Consider the following 16,529-nt stretch of genomic DNA (forward strand, 5'->3'; position numbering starts at 1 on the left):
ATAGATTTTAATTCTGATTGTCACCCCAAATCAAGGGAGACACCAACAGTTTATTTGAGATTCAAATGTGAAATTGTAACTGTAATTACTATTGCAGGTTTTTTTGTATGAAGGTGCAAAAGAAGCAATAAAGTGTACTTGCTGCATAATTTTTTTAAATAAAAAGTGTTCAAAAGCTCAACTGAAAGAGCTGCATAATGGTGTGCTCCCATAGTAGTTATGTGAATGAGTGCTGCATGTTATCTGCAATCATTGCTTTCTTTAGAATCTGTGGCTGTGGCTCTGGTGAGTCTGGTTGCGCTGTGTGTGGCTGTTGCAAAGCCTGCGCTAGAGAACTAGATGGCCAGGAAGCAAGACAAAGAGGAATCCTTGATGCTGTTAAAGAAATGATACCGCTGGATCTTCTGCTAGGTAAGTGATCTGCAAATGGAAATCTTCAAAGATTATGTTTATGTCTGAACAGCGAGGGTAGCAAGTATGGCAAGATTTTTGTTGCTGTGATGTGCTACATTTTCCTTCTAAAAAGACTTTATAAATTAATAAGATCCTGTAGAATGGCATGAATGCTCAGCCAGTTAGGCCTTAGATTGGTTGGCTGTTGGCATAGGAATTCACAGATCAATACTCGGCATAAGCTGCCATCCTGAAGCTGTCTCCCTCATTCAAATCTTGAATGTATTCCTCACCTGCCCTCCCTCTAGGACTAGGTTTAGATAAGATTATTGTTGGTTTATATCTTGTAGGAATTGTTGTGGAATAACAATATCATTTAGAATTAACTTTGGTGTGTTAGTTATTGAATTGGACAAAATTGCGGGGTTGATGGCTTGGCATACTCATTGTTGGCGATGAACCGGGGGTCCCCTTAGGTTATGGCTGGACAATACGTAGCCCATGGGCCCTATGCAGCCCCCAAGATGCCCCCAAATGCAGTACATTCTCAAAATGTCCTATAATGATCACAGAGGGCATTTTCCCCACATTTGGAGACCCAAGGAGTCCCTCAGAGTAAAAATGAAAAGTGTGTTAAGTGTTTCTTCTTTTACTCTTATATTTCATTATTTACAAACTTGTCTCCCTTTGATGTAGCTGTCCCTGTGCCAGGTGTTAATATTGAAGAACATCTCCAGTTACGACAAGAAGAAAAGCGGCAGCGTGTGAACAGGAGGCACAGACTGGAGGAAGGAAGAGGTTAGTAGAATTTGTTTTTGTTTCACCTGCCATTTTGTCATTAGATGAATGAGTATAATTCTGATAAACTCTTGCAGAGATATGAACAGATACATGATTATTATTATTACGACAACTACTAGCATCATCATCATCATCATCTTTATACTCTGCCTTTCTGCCCATGGGGACTCAAGGTAAAGAGGGGTTTGGAACCTCAGTTTCTGACCCTATTCTTGCAGAACTATCTTGACTAAAGGGATTAGATTTAACTCAGTCAGCCTTTCTTGAATTCTAAATTATTTCCACTCCTTGAAATTGAAATGTGTCTATAACAATACAAAGTTGAAAGGGGGCTGATCTGTTCTTGGAGGGTGGAGTGGATGCTGTGTTTCTGGGACACAATGTAAACTAAAAAATGCAAATACCTAATGGGCCAGTAGTAGTAGAGCTCTGTGCTTGTGAATGGGGTGCTTTTTGCCTTTTTAAAAATACAAAGGTCAATTATTGCTGCTCTATGTGTTCTTGCTGTGCTGCTGTATTTCTGACATACAGTTACCCTAAGGCAGAGGTGTCAAATTTGTGGCCCTTCAGATGTTTCAGACTTCAACTCCCAAAAGCCCTAGTCAGCTTGTCCAATGGCCTGAAATTCTGTGAGATGAAGTCCAAAACATGAGCTAACCTATTGTTCAAAGCACATTGAAACATCCATGTCTTTAAGTCATTACGGAATGTGGACAGGGTGGGAGCCAATCTGATCTTCCTAGGGAGAGAATTCCAGAGCCAATGGGCCACCACCGAGAAGGCCCTCTCCCTCATCCCCACCAGCCGTGTTTGTGACAGGCGGGAGTGAGAGAATGGCCTCCCTGGCAGATCTAAGAGCCCACACTGGTTTGTAGGGAGAGATACAGTTGCGAAGATAAGCAGTACCTGAACCGTTAAGGGCGTTGTTGGTCATAACCTGCACTTTGAATTGGGACTGGAAGATTATCGGCAGCCAATGGAGCTGCTTCAGGAGATGCATTGTGTGCTCCCTGTAGCTAGCTCCTGTTGGCAACCAGGCCTCTTACCTTTGCACCAGATGCAGTTTCTGGGCTGTCTTCAAAAGGCAGCCCCATGTAGAGCGCATTGCAGTAATCCAATCTAGATGTAACCAAGGTGTGGACCACCATGGACAATAGGGAAGAGCTATGTGTTAAAAGGAAGAATGTAGTGATTACACATTATTGCTGATTGTAGTAGAATGGGTAGTTCCACCATGACATTTGCCGGACCGTATGTTAGCCATGGAGTCTGCTTAATAAAAATGGAAGATAATATTTAATTCTGAGATTTCTTCTATATTGGAAAAAGATTTTTTATCTGTACTTTTCCATTTTTCTTTTTGTGGAGTACAGCTGAAGCATTTTCTGCAGAGTCCACTGTAAACACAGCACAATTTTTTCTCTAGCAGGTCTTGTGTCTTTTTTTTTTTTTTGAAAAAACATGTGTTAGGACATTGTTGACCCTCAAAAAAAGAAAGCAGAATTTGCACTGAAATTAGAGGGAGTTTTTCTACAGATGATTTGCTGCAGAAGTAAAAGCAAAAAGCTCTCAGGATCCAAAGCTTTCACCGCCTGCTCTCAAGAGAAAAGAAAAGTATTCAGGATTCTTATTGATTAGACAAGGTTGTGCAACACAATCACTTTTTAGGAATTGTGAATATTTCCAGTATCTGAGTTACATACTTGGATGGGGAATCCAGCGTGTGCAAAAGTGGACTTCCTCCTGCCATTTGTGTCAGAATATTGGCCAACAAGCAGTTGAAATATATTTAAAACTTGCAATGATGGGAAGAACAGAGGCAAAAGCTACTATTGGTATTAAGGAATCTTCTAGTTTTCATGTGATTTTTGAGTCATTCCAGTTACTTGTCATATATTTTAGGATTCTACCTAAACATTAAGAAGAACATCCTAATGTTTAGGAAGTTCTGTTTGGCAGTGGGACATGCTCAAACCTTTTGAGGTTTTTAAGCAGAGGCTGAATGGCCATTTGTCAGAGGTTAGTTCCAAAAAGGGTTCCAAAAAGACTGACTATAAGGTAAAAATTGGATTTGAGGCCTAAATACAGAATACAATATTTGATTTCTGTAGAGTACCATCACAGAAGGCAAATTGAAAAACAAGCCAGCCCTTTTGACACATACTTTTTAAAATGCCTACAACCACTTCTTACCATTATCTGTCACTCCTTTCCTTTCAGGGCCGCAGTGCTATCCCTGCTTACATAGAAGTCCCATAAAGCTCAGCTGGGTTTATTTTTGAGACTGACATAGGAATAATCTAGTCATCCCATCCACCACCAGTCCCCTTTCTAGTTCCAAGTCCTCCTTCTCCCAAAGATAAAGAAACTGCTATTAAGCCCCCCTCTTGGGGACATGGAAAAGAGAGAGGTTCAGTGGCAGACTGGACAAATAAATAGCATGGTGAGTGATTGGGAATGCTAAAAAGAGTGAGTTAGCAGAGCCTGGATCCTGGAGAAGAGAGAGTGACAAGCAAGGGTCCGTCTTTCCAACATTTCTGATCATTGGTCATCTGATGGATAAGAGAGTTTTGACCTTTTTCACTGAAGAGATGAACAGCTGCTTGATTGCTACCTGTAATGTTTATTCAATTTTTCATGTAGTATTGCTCTGTGATTGAGTACACAAATTTTCTGTACTGGAGATGATTAATTCAGTTATGATTTAGATAGCAAACAGTGTGACCTGTGGGATAGGATTTACATTTAATTGGGACAGTGCGGTTTTTTTGGTTGAACAAAAATAATTTTGTCAGTAATATGCTTTTCCCCAGCCTTATGCAGACAGTGCTAGCCTACAGATGAAAGACTGGGATGGTGCCGATGGTTCCCATTCTCTTGCTCATCTTGACTAGCTGATGTTGGCCCATTGGTGTCGTGTTACAATAGGAATTTCTATACATTGACCTGATGGTGTGATTCGTAACTTTCAAAATCATTTGGATTGGTGGCTTAGATGCGGTTCTACCCCTACATCTATATATGTGATATTAAACACACAGGCAGGTCACAATTTTCAACTGCATGTTGGCAAGTACTACCTGCTTAGTCTTCATGTTTTTGGACTGAATGTTTTCCAGTTTGATAGGGTAGTTTTATTCATTTATGTGTGAACGTTGGTCTGTATTGGATTTATTTGTAAAACGAAGACTAATTTTTAAAAAGGAAATTAGTTCCACTTTTCAAGTCCTTATATTACTAGGAACGTTTTTTCTTATGTTTATGTGGGATAATTCAGAAGTACTCTGCTTCTTAATCAAGTGTGTCGTCATTTTCAGAAATAATAAAATTGAATATTGGTCATTCCATCACGGTTTTCTAATTTAAGAGTTTTCTTTTTTCTTTTCATTATTTCCATTTTTGAGCTTTCCTATGCATGTGCAAAAAATTTTCTCCTCAGGCCCCTTTGTATTTCCTGGTCCTACTTTCTTGAACCATCGAGAGCAGGCTCTTGCCAGAATCAGATCCCAATCATCACAGCTAAAGCATAAGCGAGACAAGCATAAAGGTATTTGATCTTCCTTTTTGGCTGGGTCAACATACACCTATCCTTCATCTTCTGGGTATTAAGAAAAAAGCATAGAACTTGGATAATCCTCTAAACACTGAGGAAAAATGATTTTTTCCTATTTTTTCCTATTAATATATTCACTAGGGTGAATATATTAAAATATGAGGGTTGAATGAAAAGTAATGCTTCCACCTTCATTACTTGTGTTTGGATGGAAATATTTTAATAAATCAAACGCAGAAATAATCCTTAGAATGTGCTCTTTAACTACCACTATTCGCTTTTCCACATAATCACCAGACAATTGGATAAATTTCTGCCAACGATAAACAAGTTTTCTGAAGCCGTCACGGAAGAAGTCGACACTCTTGTTTCCGCAACCAACGTCTCACAGTACCCATCATGCACAGATCTTCCGATAGCCAGGCAAAACAATAATGTGACTCACACATTCTTATGAAATGCCGATTATGCTTGAAATTTCCCTCTGTGTGATACAACAATCGTCCTGAATCAATCTGTCAACCTTTTCATTGTGAAACTCGGTGGTTGCTGTCACAGGACGTCCAACTCTTTGTTTGTCACACAAGTCAGATGTTCCCACCTCAATATCTTTAAACTTACTCGCCTAACAACGCACAGTACTCACATCAACACAATCACCATAAACAGCTTGCATTCTCTGATGAATCTCCTTTGGGGTGACACCTTCTGCTGTCAAGAATTCAATAATTGCATGTTGCTTAAGTTGACCAACCGTCTGCGCAGGATTCAATACTTCGCACTTTAACAACACAACTGTTCAATGCTAAGGCTTCCCGCCAAATGGAACTGTAGAGGAGAGTCTACTGAACAAGCCAGTACCTGCCGCATACCAGTACTGCCATCTGTTGAGGTGGAGGCATTACTTTTCATTCAACCCTCATACATGTTACTTTTGACTTTTTCTTCCATTCATTAATTCATTACTCCCCCTCTCCCTCAATAATGAGAGTAAGGATGGCCAAATAAGCCTTTCTGTGGGTTGATGTGAGAGGGCTAAATAATATAACACTCCTTTTATATTATTCTTGGAAATCATGGAACTGAGAGCAACTGCTCTCTGAATAGAAAACTAGCCGCTCTGAGTCCCCTCTGGGATGAGATAGAGCAGGGTAGAAATACAGTAAATAAATAATAGAAAACTGGTGTTCCCCATTTTGGAGAAAACAATTTCACTTTTAGTAACGTATGCTCATGTAGAACATCAGCAAATAGGACACTCTTTCTTCATTGATATGCGCCGCCCCCCTCCCCCAGGGGAAAAAAAATCACATTCTGTTGCAAACTGCAAAACATTTGCTTTCTCTTCATGGGCAGGACTGGGAGTTTTTTACTTCTTAAAAATACAAGAAATAGCAAAAATAAATATTTATAACATTTTTGGAGCACAAAAAGTAACAAAACTGATTATTCTAATACTGTTTGACTCCCTTGTCAAACCCCCAAATGTTTTAATTCTGTTAAAACAACTGGTACATGTTCTGCTAAAGGCTTTTCAGTAAGTTCATAAGTCTGCAAACAAGCCTTTTTAAATTCATTATTTTGGCATAAGATTTTACAGTCTGGTCTGTTGAAATGTGAAAATAGATAGCTTACTGTGCATTGCAGTAGACGGTGTGCTTAATTTTCAGAAATAAAATTTAATAGCATGCTGTATACAGAGGAAATATTTTTTAAATAGAAAATTCAGATGGGAAAAACAATATATTTTATAGTACTTTGTTTTGTATGCTTTCATAAAAAATACATATGACACATTATGTAATGCTTACATAAAAAGCATTACGTATTACACATTATAAAAAGCATTACACCATTACGTATTACTTTGTAATAGGATAATTTCTGTATATTTGTGCCTTCAGGTTGCCTATTGACTTATCACGAGAGGAAGGCCATATTATATGCTTTCCTGGGGAAATGTATTTTTATTCATATTGTTAGACCGAGTTGTAGTAGAATATATAATAGCAATTTGAGCAAGCTGATTATGAGCCAAGGGCCTATGCTGCATACACTTGAGCTAGACCAATCAGTCTTTGGAACCTAATTAATAAAGAATACTTGCTTGTCATCTTTATTTGGAGTTTCCAGAGGTAACTGTTTTAGAATACAGCCACTGCATTTTAGAATTTTTTACCTAGATGCTGTCGCTGTTGCCCGTTTTTGGTCAAAAGATATTTTGCCACTTGTGCTCTTTCTATTTTTATCAGTTTTATATTAATTTATGCAATGCTTTTGATACAAAATAAATAAAAACCTAGATGTTAATTTTATGTTACATAACTTTATTTTCCAGAGGAAGGGAGAATATCTTTGTATCCATGCAAGTTCACTGTTCAAACATTCCCTCTTATATGTTTAGAGAGGGGGGTGGCAAGAACTAGAATGGAAACTGAACTATCCACTGGAACTAGGGGAATATAGGCAGTCACCAATTTACATACATCTTACTTACATCTGACTCATAAGGGGGGTGAGCCAACATAAAATGAGAGAAATCTACCCTTGTTATTAACCCCTGTTATGGGAAAATGTGTCTCCACTGAAGCTTTATCATCAATGTTTGTTTCTATAAGCCATTTTTTTTCAAAATACAATTATCACAGGGACAGAAAGTGAGGTGAAATCTTTTGAACGGGCACAGACAACAAAACAAATGTCACAGGAGTGCTAAAACTTCTCAATGTTATCAAAAATCTGTCTGTCTGTCTACCTGTCTGTCTGTCTATCTCTATCTCTATCTGTACATATTTGGTTAAAGTTACACTTAAAATTTACCTGTTCTGACTTACATACAAATTCCACTTAAGAACAAACCTATAGAACCTCTCTTGTCTATAACTTGGGGACTGCCTGTATATCAAAATATGCTCAACATAGTTAAACCTGTGGCATATGTTCAGCAAGCAGTACGTATTTCACTTCCAAGTTCCTCCACTTTACCCTGGCAAAGGTACCTATGTATCTATCCTTGTAATTATAGAATCTGCGTATGCCATATCTCGGTGGCTCAGACTTCCTGTCATTCTCAAAACCTCTCTGAGTGACTTTCAGCAGTCAGTGTCAAATATTGTTAGGTTTTGAGAGGCACAACAAGGCAGAAAAGTGCTGATAAGAACTGCCAGGTTTTGTGTTTATTTCTAGCGTGTACAATGTAATGCATTGTTGACAACAGCATGTTCATATGTGCACCAGTTTCTTTTGTATCCCCTAGGTTGTTAACATCAAAATGTACAAGTCATTAAATACAAAAATAGAGTGTTGGTGGTATTTGTAAGTATTTTTATTTCCAATAGGTATGTTGTAAGGCAGGACATGTGGCACTGTTTGTGTACAGTGTTCCCTCACTTATTGCTGGGGTTCCAGGACTACCCGCAATAATTGAAAATCCGCAAAGTAGGGACACTATATTTATTTTAATAGTTGTACATTATTTTAGTAGTTATACACTATTTTAAGTCTTTATCAACCAATTGTGTGTTGATAAATCATCTCCTTCTCCTCCTGTTGCCGCTTGGGCTCCTTTTCTCTCCCTTTGGCTTCTCCTTCCTCCCTTCCTTAGGCTGTAAATTGTAATTTTTTATGATCTATAATAGTCTTTTAGAGTTTATTGAAAAACCGTTAAACAGCGAATCCACGAAAAGTCAACCGCGAAGTAGTGAGGGAACATTGTATTCACACAAAAGACATGGTCCACCTCTTTGACAATAATCTTCATCACACTCTAAAAAGTTAGCCAAAGACATTATTACCGTAGCTCTTAAATTTGCATCATTATTTTCTTATGTCCCTAAGCACCATTGAATCAAAAATTATTTTGTGGTCCTTTTCCATTCTCTCTAACCTATTCTTGTTTATTTGTTTGTTCTAGATTTTGTATCTTTCACACTATCTATTTCAATTCAACAGTCATCTGAACAAGAGAATCTTTACCTCTTTCATTTCCAGCTCATATTCAAATTTGATGTAATTTCTATTTGCTTAATTTAATTTTTCAGTGCTTGAAGTTCTTCAAGGACTCTTTGGTTGCTACCTCCTGTTTTAGGGGACATGTTTGGTATCGAAAATCTTCTTTTATCCTTCTCCTTTTCCATCTCTCTCTCTCTCACTTTCCAATTTATTGGTTTGGTCCTGCTTAACATACTTAAAATCTTCTTTCAAAATAATGATATATTCAAAATATCAGTGGTATATAATCTAGGTATAAATCCAGTCCAAAAAGAAGGGGTGGGGAGATAAAGAGGAAAAAGTGAGAATAATGAAAAATGAAAAAAAAAGTCTCAGATAAGAGCTAAAAAGATGAAGAAACTTCTAAAAACAAATTTAAGATTTGTTAGGTCACTCTGCCCTGTCACTGCTCCTTTGTCACCATCCCACATGCCTTAAGGGTCACCGGATCCAGATTTTGAGCACATGTAGATGATCGTTTGCTCCCTTCATACCTAGGAGGATTTTTTCTCCTGGTTTGGAGGCCCTAATGGGCAAAAAGGTACAATCTGCATCCCTATTACCCAGAAGTTAGCCTCTTGTTTCACTTTGTATTGTCTCATAATGGGGTTTCTTTGGTACACTCTGTGAAAAGGAGCTTGCCATGCACAGTACTAACAAGTAATAACCATGGCATTACTGCCATTGCTTTCTTTGAAATTTAAAGAGTATACATCTAATTTAACTTAAATTCATTTTCAGTTAAAAATGTTCTGGGAGTTAAATTTGTAGCTGTTTTTGGTGCAACCACTGTTAGGTCTATGCTTCCTTTCTAAATTTTTGGATTTTGCCTTTGTATTTTATATTTAACTAGTTTGGGGACCCGGCAATGCCCGGGTCATTTGAGAATGGTATTATTTGTCTTTTAATGTCATGTATTTTGTTTGGAGTGGGTGAACTACAATTCCCAGAATCGTAGCTGAATCCTCCCCAAACCCTGCCAGTATTATAAGTTGGCCATTTTGGGCATGTGTACCAGGTGTGTTGCAGTACTCTTTGGATGGGGGTGAACTACTGCAATTTCTAGATTCCCAGTATCTATATTCCCAATATCTATCAGTATCCATAGCAGGCAATATTCAGTCTGTGTGCCAAGTTTGATCTAGATTCGTCATTGGCTGGGTTCAGTGGTCTTTGGATGGAGGTGAACTACAATTCCCAAAATCAAGGCCCCTTCCCACAAATACCTGCAGTATGTTCAGTAGGTCATGAGGCTAGTCTGTGTGAAGTGTGGTCCTAGTGCATTGTCGGTGGGGGTCAGTGTTTATATGGTTGCAGGTGAACTATAACTCCCTTTTTCCCAAACTTGTCCAATATGTTGTATTGGTTATGGGGGCTCTGTGTGCCAAGTGTGATGCTCATTCATTGCAGGTGAACTATAAATCCCAGTACCTACTAGTCCTTAACTTCCAGGCCAGTTCCCCTCCAAACCCACCAGTAGTCAAATCGGGTCTGCATGGCAGGTTTGGTCGAGAGCCATCATTATTTGGGTTAATAGCATTCTGGGTGTAGGTGAACTACAACTCCTCTATATTTCCCAGTAGGAGTGACAGTGAACTACAGTGCAGGGTGAACTACAACTTCCAGCATGTGGAGTCAATCCCTAAACTCTTCCAGTAAGTTTAGTTGCAGCTCAGTTCTGTTCTGTTTGTTATGTAGAGAGATTGGAAAGGAAAGGGCAGTGGCCATGCAAATTCCACAGCAATGGACAACCCTGGGATGCCTGCCTGTGGTGGAAGAAAAAGCAAAATCTAGGATGAAATTGTCCCCAAACGAAAGCATTCCTTGGGTGGTGGGCTGTAGTGTTTGGGAAGGACATTGGCAGGGGCTGGGCTGCATGTTCATGGCGCTCGCTGTAACCGCAATGTCAGTGGAAAAGAGTGACTTGCTAGATTCTTAACCCTGGGAACTATAGCCTGTTTGTGGAGGCCGGAGGCTGTCTGTGTGAGCAGACATCTGTGCCACATACACACATACTGGTTTTCGCTTTTATTATGGATTTAGATTTAGATTAGATTAGATTAGATTAGATATGGCATTTTCTAATTGTTAGTTAGCTGTGGTAAGAAACTTTTATTAGCCACCTTGTGTGTTATGTTTGCCTTAAAAATATATACCCCATAAAAATAGGAATTTGTTTCAATTTTTCATTGTTCCTATAGTTTTAGAGTATATGATCAGGCAAATTAGAAGGACCATAACTCAGTAGTGGAGCAGATGGTTTGTATGTAGAAGTATTAAGGTTCAGTCTTTGGCATCTCTACCATGAAATAAACCTTGGAAGTTTCCTAGCTATAGACCAGGCTGGCCATATTTGGGACCCAGAGGACCAAATTTAGTCCCTGCAGATCTCACATGGTGTAGATAGGACCACTGTAGCTGTTGTTTTGCATGTCTGGACAAGGGGTCTTTTCTGCATAAGAGATTGTGAAGTTCGCCATTAGAACTTTCATATAGACACCAGTTGGATTAGTGTGCCAGTGAATGGGGTAGTTAGAATCTGCAGGAGCCTAAAGGCCACACAGTGCTCCTCCTGGACCATGTGTGGTCTGTAGCTCCTATGTTTTCCAACCCTTGTGTAGTACACTGAGCTGGATGGCTCCAGTGGTTTGATTTTCTATAAAGCAGCTTGCTATGTTTCTGTGTTTAAACGATTTGATGGAAAGTGACATGCCTGGAATCGGTCTTCATGTCTGAACTTCATATGATTAAGAGCATCTTGCATGTTGATTTAATCTTGAAGAGAAGTACAAGTTTTAATATATCTTCAGACAAATTTTATATGCATTTCAGTAAATTTCCATTAAATACTATAGTTCTAAATTGCTTCATACAATTGCAGTTAAAGGTAAGTAACATCTGATGGATTCAGATTAGAATTTTTTGAGCCCAGGAGAGGCCTTTATTGCAAAACAGGAAGTCATTTCTTGTTAATTTTTGATTCTTAAAAAGGCTTTTAGTGGGCCTAAAATGACCGGGGGAGATGGCAAAGAAGCCTCCATGCCCCTTAGAATAATATGGGTTTTGGAAGTAATAATTGTGAATTTAAAATTCCCAATTATTGAGTTTTAAGAGCCTTATTAAGGTTCATTTCTTGCTTTATTCAATCTCTCTTAAGCTGTTAACTGACTTGAAAATTCATAATGTTCATTTTCTTTCTTAGTTCACTTCTTAATTGAAAGCATCAACTGTATTATAAACATTTAGAGTCAGCATGTCTAGCCTTCATTTCCCCCTCACTACAGCCATTTGGGCTACCCAGCTCTCTGAGCCAGTTTTGAGATATCCAGCATAGTAGTGTGGAGGAATATGTCTTGGTTCTAACTACATCTACGGCTTGCCAGCAGAATTTGCAATTAGAATTCAAATTGCTTGAATTTTGTGCAATGAAGTTTACTACTCCACATTACAGTACTTGTATTATGTGAGACTTTTTGTGTTTTCTCTGCTTGATCTAGATTGTATATACCGTGTTTCCCCGAAAATAAGACAGTGTCTTATATTAATTTTTGCTCCCAAAGATGCTCTAGGTCTTATTTTCAGGGGATGTCTTATTTTTCCATGAAGAAGAATTCACATTTATTGTTGAACAAAAAATTGAACATTTATTATATACTGTACAGTAGTTGTCATCACAAACCAGCATAACCAGACAAACTGAATCCTATCAAGAATTTCTTGTTACCACCAATATTTCCATGTACAACACTTTATGGTACGTACATTTACCGATCCTGCATGCTCTGGTGTTCTGTTCGGCGAGCATGCTTCCAAACAAAAACTTTGCTAGGTCTTACTTTCGGGGGAGGCCTTATATTTAGCAATTCTGCAAAACCTCTACTAGGTATTTTCTGGGGATGTCTTATTTTAGGGGAAACGGTATTCTTATACCTTCAAGCCTTTGCTTATCTATTAAGCTTTTCAAAATTGTTTTCCAAAGTTGGACTAGTATTTCAGAGTGAATTATATGGACTGGTTAGAGTAGCTAATGGAGAATATCTATAGTATCAGCTGTGGCTATGTTGTATGTATGAAATTGCTTGTTTCTTAATACCTAAAGATTAAAGACTTCTGGTGACTTCCTGTTTGGAAAAAAGGCCTGTCCTGGACTCAAAATATCTGGGAAACCCTGAGCTAAACTGACATGGCAGATAGTATATGTTTTATATATTTGAAGAGAAACCCAAATCTGTTCTCATACTGTTTCTATATTTACATTATATCATTTTATGAATAGCATAAATAATCAATCTAATGCATAAATAACTTTCACCAACATAATTCATTGATTCCCTGTCAAGGACAGAACGCCACAAGATTCAAAGTAACAGAGTTTATTAGATTACAGAACTCAAAAAATGCCCGTAAAACACAAGGGCCAGGCAGTTTTTGCCTTTAGGAGCAAAAAGGGGCAAAAGTAAATGTACAAAAGATAAACCGGATTAAACCGGAGTTTAATCCGGGTAAAAACAAACTGCTTGCTTCAGCCTGGGTATAAACGAAACGAAAGCCAAGGAACGAAAGATACAAAGAATGCAACTAATTGGCAGCAGATTCCTCTCTGCTGCCAACACTGTGCTTAGAGTAACTTGCGTCGCTCCCCCACACACACAGCAGACAGGATCTCCAACACGAGTAAATCAGCCAAGGATTGTAGCAGTTGAGTAGACCAGTTCCGTTCCGTAGATCAAAGCCAGAAGCAGACGTTTGTAGTTTTTCCAAGTCCAAGAAGGGGGGAAGACAAGCCGTGGTCAGTTCAGTCCGAGTTCTCAAAGCAGGAGATGGCGTCCGTCAAGAAGACGACGGAAGGTCAAGCTAATAAGAGTAAGCACAGGTTTGCACAAACAAATGCCCACACAATCCCTCCCGCCGTCTGACCCTGGATTCCAATCAACTTACGTCACAGCACAGGAAAGCACACAAGTCTTCAGGGAAGCGTCCCACACACACACGGATCCCAAGCGTTTGCCCAGATTACCTTGCCCAACGCAATTTGCAATTGCTCTCAAGCCCCATTTTATGCCAGTTACAAATCTTCATCACTGTCAGCTGTCCTCCTTAACCCGGGCGTTTCCTCATCACTTTCCTCGTCAGAGCTGGAACACCTCTGACTACGCCCAACAGCATCTCCAGCTGTGGATCCCGTCCCATCCCTCCAGCTAAACCATGGGTCTAATCCTGAAGGTCCCCATTCATCTTCTGTCCCATCATGGCCAGTGGCACCCACTTCCTCCCTTACCCGAGTCCAATCCATCTCATCCTCCTCTGAGCTAACCAGCCCCTCCTCCATTCTCTCCGTAAACCCTTCGAAAGACTCCTCGTCAGATGGTGCTGCAAATATGTCTCGCAGTCTTTTTCTCTCTCGCTCCTCGAGAGTATCTGACTCTCGAGGAGTCTTACGCCCACGTCTGTCAGTAACAGAGCCATGAGGCTCAATCATAACACTATCCCCTCTCACAAAGGCCTCCTCCCCCGATGGCGGAGAAGTGGCAGTGATACCCTCCGCTATAGCACCACGACGACTAGAGGTATCAAGTTTCAACAGCGAACGATGAAAGACTGGATGGACCTTTAAACTAGACGGTAAACGCAAACGAAACGCAACAGAAGAAATCTTTTTAACGATAGGAAAGGGACCCAAATACCGAGGCGCAAACTTTCCCCCAGCCTGTTTAATATGTTTGGAAGATAACCACACCAAATCCCCTTCTTCCAACTCCTCCCCTGCCTGCCTGTGGCGGTCAGCCTGAGTCTTCTGCGTTGCCTTAGCTTCCAACAGTAAGCGACGGGCAACATCATGCAATGCAGCCATTTCCGAAGAGCGGTACACAGGGTCCGAAGAGACCACATTGGTCGACGGCGCCACACCTCCCCGTGGGTGAAAACCATAAGTTAGCTCAAATGGCGTATGCTGACTAGACGTGTGCACCGCATTGTTGTAAGCAAATTCCGCCACCGGTAACCACTTTACCCAAGCCGTGGGTTGATCTAAACAAAAACAACGCAGATACTGCTCTAAGAGCCCATTAACCCGTTCCGACTGTCCATCCGTTTGCGGATGGAAAGCTGAAGACACGTTTAACTTAGTCCCCAAACACTCATGGAAGTGTTTCCAAAAGCGTGACACAAATTGCGGAGCCCTATCTGAAATAATCACCTCGGGTGCTCCGTGCAAACGATAGATGTGCTTTGTAAATAGTAAGGCCAACGTAGGGGCCGCCGGAATGGTTGAACAAGGAATAAAATGAGCCAGTTTACTAAATAAATCCACCACCACCCAAATACAAGTATAACCCCCAGACTTAGGCAAATCTGAAATAAAATCCATGGAAATGATTTGCCATGGCCTCTCCGGAACAGGTAAAGACGATAACAACCCTCTAGGGCGCCCAACAGGCGTCTTACTCTGCTGACAAACGGCGCAGCTGTCACAAAAGCGCAGAATGTCTTGCCGCATCTTTGGCCACCAGTAGCTCCTGGTGATAAGCTGTACGGTCTTGAACCTGCCAAAGTGCCCAGCCATGGGTTCGTCATGGTGGGCTCTAATCACCTCCAACCTGAGGGTCCCTACTGGTACGTAAACCTGCCCCCTACGCACCAATACCCCGTCTTGATCCTGGAGATGCGGCAGTATGGTACGGTTACCTGCAGAGAGCAGCATCAGTTGCTCCTGAGTCCACACATCATCCTTCTGAGCCTCAAGGATCTGGTCATGTAACCCAAGCTCATTATCTACAACACACAGAGAGGCAGTAGGCAAGATGGTCTGACATACTACCTGCTCATTGGTCTTAAATTCCGGCTTGCGGGATAAAGCATCGGCCCGCAAGTTTGCCTTCCCCTCCACGAACTGCACCTTGAAGTTAAACCTGGAGAAAAACAAAGCCCAGCGGATTTGACGCTGGTTTAACTTCTTTGCTGTTTGCAAGTGCTCTAAGTTCTTGTGATCAGATCTGACCACGATCTGGTGCCGTGCCCCTTCAAGCCAGTGCCGCCACACCTCAAACGCCACCTTAATCGCCAACAACTCCTTCTCCCATATGGTATAGTTCTGCTCGAAGGGTGTTAGTTGCCGCGAGTAAAATCCACAGGGACGCAAGGTCCCTGAGGAATCCTTCTGAGACAATACAGCCCCCAACGCGTAGCTAGAAGCGTCCGCTTCTACCACGAACGGTCTGTCAACATCAGGATGGGTTAGTATGTTGTCCGATTGAAAACTAGATTTTAGTTGTAGAAACGCCTCGTGAGCTTCCCGCCCCCACACAAATGGCTGTTTCTTGCGCAGAAGCTGCGTCAAAGGTACCGTGAGCTTTGCAAAATTCGGAATAAACTCCCGGTAGTAATTAGCGAAACCCAAGAACCTTTGTACATCCTTCTTAGTCTTCAGCTCCTGCCATGAGTTGACGGCGTCAACCTTATGTGGGTCCATTTTAAGTTCCCTACCTGACACTACATGACCTAGGAACTCCACTTCAGGCACATGAAAGACGCACTTGGAAGCCTTGGCGAAAAGCCCATTAGCCCGCAGTCGGTGCAGAACCTGCTTGACATGTTGACGATGTTCTTTCTCGTCCTTAGAAAAAATCAAGATATCATCCAAATAAATCACTAAAAATTGGTCAATTAGGTCCCTGAACACATCGTTCATGAACCTCTGGAATACCGCAGGAGCATTACAAAGCCCAAAAGGCATGACTCGGAACTCGTGGCATCCGAAACACGTGTTAAATGCCGTCTTCCATTCATCCCCTTC

General features: G+C 40.6%; 1 protein-coding gene across 13 annotated transcripts in view; it reads left to right on the plus strand.

The window, feature by feature from the left end:
* The window catches only part of mycbp2 (MYC binding protein 2), a 207,433-nt gene that overhangs the window by 65,507 nt on the left and 125,397 nt on the right, over window positions 1–16,529 (plus strand). For 12 of the 13 annotated variants that reach the window (XM_062975545.1, XM_062975546.1, XM_062975549.1 and 9 more), the window contains exons 16-18: window positions 266–411; window positions 1,090–1,191; window positions 4,634–4,741. In XM_062975545.1, the coding sequence (XP_062831615.1) occupies window positions 266–411; window positions 1,090–1,191; window positions 4,634–4,741 (356 nt within the window). The remainder of the gene's footprint in view (window positions 1–265; window positions 412–1,089; window positions 1,192–4,633; window positions 4,742–16,529) is intronic. The other variant, XM_062975550.1, reaches the window with a different exon arrangement.

The sequence above is a fragment of the Anolis carolinensis genome, chromosome 3 (assembly GCF_035594765.1).
Source record: "Anolis carolinensis isolate JA03-04 chromosome 3, rAnoCar3.1.pri, whole genome shotgun sequence".
Taxonomy (NCBI): domain Eukaryota; kingdom Metazoa; phylum Chordata; class Lepidosauria; order Squamata; family Dactyloidae; genus Anolis; species Anolis carolinensis.